Source organism: Fulmarus glacialis, unplaced genomic scaffold (assembly GCF_000690835.1).
Source record: "Fulmarus glacialis isolate BGI_N327 unplaced genomic scaffold, ASM69083v1 scaffold16812, whole genome shotgun sequence".
NCBI lineage: Eukaryota > Metazoa > Chordata > Aves > Procellariiformes > Procellariidae > Fulmarus > Fulmarus glacialis.
Window position 1 is genome coordinate 60,538 of NW_009198593.1, and position 7,044 is coordinate 67,581.

The following is a 7,044-nucleotide window of genomic DNA, read 5'->3' on the forward strand; positions in this document are numbered from 1 at the left end:
CTACATGAGGAAACTTTCCCTCTTAGCTACACTGGACATACAAAGAATAGAGAACATACTGTTAGTAATACCTAATGCTTACATTACGCATCCAGTTCAAGTCTCATTATGTGAGGCTTTCTATAAACATGAGTTTTGGTTGCTACACGTCTCTCTTAGCAAGCCAACAATGTACCAAGACGCAGAACTAATCAAGCAAGCCATACCTCTCGCTTCATCCTTTAATCTCTGTACAGAAACTAGCAATGATTCCTTGTCATCCAGTTCACTTTCTAAAAATGCATTTCTCTCAATAGCTTGGTTCAGCCTTTGTTCAAAGTCTTCCAATGAAACTATTGTTGCCCTAGAAACAAAATCCAGAATATTAGGTTCTTCAGCTCAGACAACATAAAAGCGTATTCAAAAACATAATAGAAGAAAAATGTTAGCAGGGTCTACATTCAAGTTAGTTTGAAAGCTATGGAAATGCTTCTTAGAATGGACTAATAAACTCCAAAGAAGCAGGGAATAAGATGAAAAGAACATGATAGCATCTGGCTCTCAGAGATGTACCAAAGAGCTGGGAAAGAGCCAGTCCAGCACACCCATCTCCATTTTTCCCAAGCCATGCTCCAAAGCTATACATTTAATCAGTGCATTAGCTCAGGTGGTGCTGTACTCTCCAGAGCTCTGGACAGGCAACAGCCCAGCGAATGCAGAAAGCAGGGCACTGGGATATTACCTAAGACCTAATTCGTTCCATGATTTTAGTAGGATAACTCATGTGTGTCAAAAGTTAGTCATGAGGTTATGAGCCTTGTGGAAACAGGGCCGCAGCTCTCAGATCTTTTTGCCAGATAGCCAGAGGCTCATTCCTGGTCCCACTGAATCAATGGCAAAATTCCCATTCAGCAAAACGGAAGCATGACCTACTCCAAAACTGGGCGTTTCTAACAGCAGCCTGTTCATTTTATGCATTTATAAAGAACACATTTGTTCCCTACAGTCATTAAGCTGTTATGCAAGGGAAGAGGAGACTCCTTTGGCCTGTTTTATTTAAAAGGGACTATGTAAAGCATTAGCTTCTTACTTCAAAGGGGCTTTGAGCTACAAGGATCACAAATACATTGTAAGAGTCACCTAGCTGGTAGTACCAAAAGCAGTGCACTGGCCTGGCTTGCTCTGAGCCTGCTTGCACTGCTTGTTTCTCACAGGAACACGAAGCACTTTGGTCCCCCTGCCCTTCTTGCTGTAACCTAACACTACCAGCTGATGGAGGTGAACTGCACTGTTCAAAGAATCAAATGTCTTGAGGTTTGTTTGGATTTTTTGAATGTGTGTTATTTTCCCTTTTAAGGAATAATAAAATGATCAATCTGAGTAGCAAAGAAAAGACCTAGTGAAAACTAAGGAAAGAAGAGTTTTGCAGCCTTCACCTCTTTGCACGTTCCAAGTCATCATTGGCCTGCTCCAGCTCCCTCACATACTTATGCAGCTGATCTTTAATGGCCCGTGTCTGGCTCAGGTCATCCTCTAACAACGACACTTGCTTGTAACTTTGTGCATATTGGTGCTCCAGTTTCTCCTGAAAGAAAGAAGTAGTGAGATAAATATCAGTCACATACACTCTCCAAGTCATCAGGAGTAAAATGGGACAAAGAAAGCAACATACTCGCTGCAATCTGCTCATTTGGGATTGCTGGTAATACAGAGCAAAACTCAGAGAGGTAGAAAGAACACGCTCTGAACATCAGAGCTGGACACAGTATAAAATCACAAATGCTGCATTGTGCACAGACATCTCGCCATGACACAGCTGGCTGCTCAGAGATGCATCCCTGCATCTGTTTCCAACAGCCTGCACTGACAGCTGCTCTGAAGCCTCAAACATCTAGGAAGCCAGAGAGAAATCTAACTGCACAGCCTCCCCTTCAGTGCCTCTCCCTTGACAATAGCCACACTGTTACCAGAAATTGCCTGACATCTCCATTAGCAAAAATGAGAGCCACTGAAATCCGTTACGAAACCTCCAGGTCCACAAGCTCATCTTTGAAAGACTGGAAGAATTCACTCCCAAACACGCTCTCACCAGCTCTGAGGGTACAGATAGAGGCTTATGGAAAAACTACTGACCTTATAAAACACGTACTGACCTTACAGATACAGCTGGGACTGGATATGGGAACAAGTAATCACCATAAACTTTACTTCCACTGGGTAAGTTTCCAAGCTTTGCCTTCACTAAAATAACCTAAGACTACCAAAAATGATGCTTTTCCAAGATTCCAAAAGAGGCAAGAACTTGTTAACATAGAGGCATCAATAAAAAGTTACCTTCTGCACATGCAGAGCCTTATGCAATTCCTGTCTCCACAGATACGGCTGTTAAGAATTAATTAGGAGATTCTCTCCAAAAGATGTGCATAAATCACCCATCTTCAGCTTTCTTTAAGGTCTCATAAAACCAAGGAGACCTTCTGGGCAAAAAAACTAGTTTGCAAAGAAAAGATGACAACGCAGTGGTCTGACAAAACATACTTGTGTTGTCCACCCTGTTGCTATGCTGATGTTGCCTGCGTAACTAATAAAGCTACTACTTGACGAAGCCTAGAGAATTCAAACAAATGAGCACAAACTCCATGACGAAAGTTTCATGATGCGAACAAGAAAAATTCCACCAGAAATTTCCCCGGTAAGCCCTTGCTGGCCTTATTTGGAGTATGTGCCATACTTCAGTCTGGATCTTAAACAGACAACTCCTTTACTTCCTTTGGATATTCAGTGACTGAGAACAGACCAGACAATCTAAAATGAGATCCAAGACATACCTGTAAGAGGAGGCAATGCTATTACAGAAAAGACCTACCTTTAATGTTTCCACTTCATACTTCAGTCTTTGGTTATCTGCTTGCAAATCTCTATTCCTCTGTTCAGCTTGCACTAGCTGTGCCTCCAACTCAGCTTCTAATTCTCTGCTTCCCTCCTGAAATTCAGCCAGCTCTTCACGAGCTTCCTGGAAGCTGTAAGGAAAGGATTTAATCAGTTGAAAATCCAGCATCTCCCAAGTTAAAACAAAATCCACTGCTCTTCCAAAATAATAAGTTCAAATAACAGGAGTTTTAAAGTACTTAAGTCATCCATAGACCTCTAAGAGGAAAAAGAAAAATGGGGAAACAGAGAAATTATATGAAGATTAGCTATAAAAGGAAATTAATTCTCTTACATCAAAACAAACAGCTACATTAAACATGTGTGAATACAAATCTGTATCAAGGCTATTGACAGGATTCATGGGAGTCTGAAAACCACTTGTACTCCATTAGCTTTCACTGCTAGCAGACTTGATTGAGTCGATGAATTAAGCAAACATTTAGCCTGATTTTGGTCAAAAACTGTAAGAGAGAACAACAGTTTCTGGATCTCTGCACTACCTGGAAATTTAAGATTCTTGCAAAGCATGAAGGTTTGAATCCTAGGGTTACTGAGCACTTCGGCAGGAAGCCATCACATACCTACCTTACACCACTGCAAGTTATTAAATACTAGAAGTAGGTACTCCACATACTTTGCTTATTAAATTTGCATCTTTACCATATGTAATAGGTCAGCTCTTAGCAAGCAGCAGAGAAAACTAACAAGGCTTTAGGAAACAACAAATCCGTTGGTGTCTAAGACAGAATTTTCTGATACCCAAGAACAGCTTAGGGTTCTCCACATGGACAGGCCCCTCCACACGCCCAACACCTCCCCCCCAAAAAACCCAAAACCAAACAAAAAAGCAAATTGCATCTTGGGTTCTTTGGGCTTGAGAGAGGTTTAACTGGCTTCATCTCAATTGCACGTAAGTAACACTGAATGCAAAGAAAGTATTCCAAAGAAAATAAACGGGGAGCGTCCAATGCCCCCCACTCCAAAAATAACCCGATCAAACCACACCCCACCCCCACAAGAAGCACAGCATTACTCAAGACAGCAACCTCTCTTGTTGTTTTTGGTAACCAAAAAGCCCTGTGCCCCTTAAAAGATGCAAACCACTAGTACAGGCTGGACTATGAGGTACAATACACTTCAATAAATTGCAGCAGATACCAAATCAGCCACTTCTCATACCAGTAATTCAACTACAAGAAGCTCCAGGGAACAGTAATGATATAAGGCAAGCCCAAAGGCGCCTTCTTATGATAAAGCGTCAAGATACTACTTAAGGCAGCGCTTTAATTATACAAAGATGCACATGATCGCAAAAGGGCTCTGGTCTTGCTCAAACATGCTCGAAACATAGCCTGGAGTTCATGGCATGGTAACACTGTGCAAGAAATACTCAGCTCTCACAAGGCTGGAAATTTTAAAGCTGGAAATGCAGATATTCTTTCTAAAATATCTAATACCCATCTTGGTGTAGTCTTGCAGAGAAATAGATTAAACAACATTCTAGTCATTAAGAACCAAATCCAGCCTGCAAATCTACAACAGTACCTTTGTTTGTACTTCAAGGAAAGCTCTTTCCAATATGCAGTTTCCTCCTTTGGACTCGAAAAAGTCGGGATTTCTTCACTGTCCATGATCAATACGACCTGCAGGACACAAACATAAGAATATACTCAGGATAAATAGGCAGGTAGACCCCCGAAACTGCTGCTAAGTACTGGGCTTCATCGCCATGGCCTTTCTGACAGCGGCATCCAGACTTGGCACCTGCAAGCGGGATGTTAACGATCCCTAACAAGCATCATTCAGCACGGAGACCTGCCGCAACAAGCAACGTAATTTTACCCAGCTTCTGGAAATGCTCGTGCAGCAGCCTGAAATAAGACCAGAAATTTTGGCTGCATTTTGTACCTGCCACTGAAACAGCAGTTAATGCCACAAGCTCACTTAGGACCACAGTTGATAAGGATATTAAAATTTACAGCTATCACAGCTTCCACTTTTGTTCATAAAATGATCTTAAAGAGATTGTGCCTCCTGTTGCCAACACAGTGATGCACACTACAACTCCTATTAGAGCTGCAAAGGCATGTAATGAACAAGGACAAACACTCTGAGGTCAACCGCTAACACGCTGTGCTGTGGAGATTAAAATTCAATTTACTCTTCCTACGTTGAGTCCTAGCTAATTCCTGCTTTTGTGTAAAACATGCAGGTAACAGAAGTTATCCACATAGTTTTGCTCCCTCTATCCTCTCAAACAGACACAAGAAAGATCAGCCTCTCTCACAGAATTACATGGTCACGCTTCCAACCTGGAGGTGTTCAGAAGACCAGCTTCCCACACCAAGGCAGGGGGACCAAGCTCTCTGGATAAGGACCTCCTTTCTTCAGCTGCTTGGACCACTGGATGCCATTTGCATCGCTGCTCGGCTATTAGCCAGCATAAGAAACACAACCCAACACGTACTTTTTACACTGCTACCCAGTAACGGAGCAATACACAGCCCAAGGGAACACAAGACATTTGAGGCCTTGACACACACCAGGTCTCAGAAGCTGATGAAGGTGATGAAGTGGTGGTCATGGTTCTGCCATGCGCAGCAGGGCCAAGAGAAGTTCGGACAGGCACAGTTCCTTACCACAGCCAGGAGATGCTCCACACCGTGTACCATTTCTGAGCTCTCCCCAAGCAATCCCGCAACTCTTTTACAAGTAGGCATCTTTTTTTCTCCCCAAAAGCCAAGACTTAAATTCTGTTATTAACATCCAGAAAAGAATAAGCTGAAACCAACCTCTTCTCTGTTTAAAGCAGAGGCTTTAAACAATGCTTGTATCATGCTCATCAATCAGCAACAGCTGACCTAGAAGTCCTGACTTTCACACTCTAACAGGCATCAATAGCCAACACTGTCCCTTCAGGCCTAAAATTGTCATGCTAATATGTCCTGCATCTCAGTGACCCACATTTTAGACACCTAAAAGTGGGACAAAACAAACCCACGCTTTCATCAGAGGGCAGACAGGCTCATTTCAGAGACTGGCACTTATCTCACAAATAAAGCAAGGCAGAACTGGCACATTTGTTCTTCAGCTGAGACTGCAGCTGCCACAATGTAAGGGCTCAAGATCAAATTTATCCAGAGGGTGCTAGGCACGTCAAAACCACCCCAACTCTCGCACTGTGTTTATTTAACTTTACAGCTTTATTGCAGAAGCAAGTTTGTCATGAATGAGGTCTCCATGCTGCCCAAGAGAACTGATGGTGTCTCCTTTTCTGCATTGCCCTGTACGGAGAAAATAAGACATACATGTGGAGCCATTATAATTCCCCCAGCACATACATTTTCAGTCCTGCTGTACCTCTTCAGATAAAAATTTCTTTGGATGTACTTGCTTCAGTTGTTGCATCTGTTACCACGGCAGCTTAATCACAACACAGGGACAAATCATAAGTCCTATGCAAAAGACTGTTCCCAGTGGAGGTAGAGCCCATGAATCACCTCCCAAACTGTCACGGTTTCGCAGCCGGGTGCATTAAGGCAAGTAGACATCTGCTGTGGCTCAGGCACGTGTCAGGCAGCTCCTGAACTGCAATTCAGATTGCCAGGAAGAGGTGAACAGCTTGGCTCGCCTACCACTGTGTGCTGTCCGTAACATCAGTCCTGCACTGATCTCACTGAAACGGCTTCAGTAAAAGCCTTCTGACCTTTCCCTCTAAGGCACTCGGCTCTAAACTGGCACACTCTGACAGGCTTAAATCAGCAAGCAGCACATTCTCCCCAAAATAAATGAGGCGTAGCACAGAACGGGGTCAGCTCCCACAGTTCCAGAGGAGCTGATCTCAAAAGGTAAACATCCAGGAAGCCACTCATCAGCAAAATTCAGGATGTGTTTAGAAAAAAGTTTGTACAAGGAAGCATCTTACATCATTTCCTAGAAGTAGCCACAATAAGGTATGTCTGGGCCCAAGACTCCTTCCTGTCTGTGCCTTGGGTGTTCCAAGGCACACCCTTGGAAACAAACATCCGAGGAATCCCTGCAAACATGGCAGTCTGCGCGAGAAGCTGCCTGGGACCCACAAGTACTTACAGAGTCACCAAGTGCTGATGCAGGAGATTCCGCCCCCCGCCGCCC

General features: G+C 43.3%; 1 protein-coding gene across 2 annotated transcripts in view; it reads right to left on the minus strand.

The window, feature by feature from the left end:
• Positions 1–4,555, minus strand: part of NDEL1 (nudE neurodevelopment protein 1-like 1) — an 18,124-nt gene extending 13,569 nt beyond the window's left edge. For both annotated transcript variants that reach the window (XM_009572972.1, XM_009572973.1), the window contains exons 1-4: positions 4,456–4,555; positions 2,846–2,999; positions 1,416–1,564; positions 207–343 (exon numbers count right to left, since the gene is read on the minus strand). In XM_009572972.1, coding sequence (XP_009571267.1) covers positions 207–343; positions 1,416–1,564; positions 2,846–2,999; positions 4,456–4,541 — 526 coding nt within the window. In that variant the 5' untranslated portion in view covers positions 4,542–4,555. The remainder of the gene's footprint in view (positions 1–206; positions 344–1,415; positions 1,565–2,845; positions 3,000–4,455) is intronic.
• Positions 4,556–7,044: the final 2,489 nt, after the last annotated feature.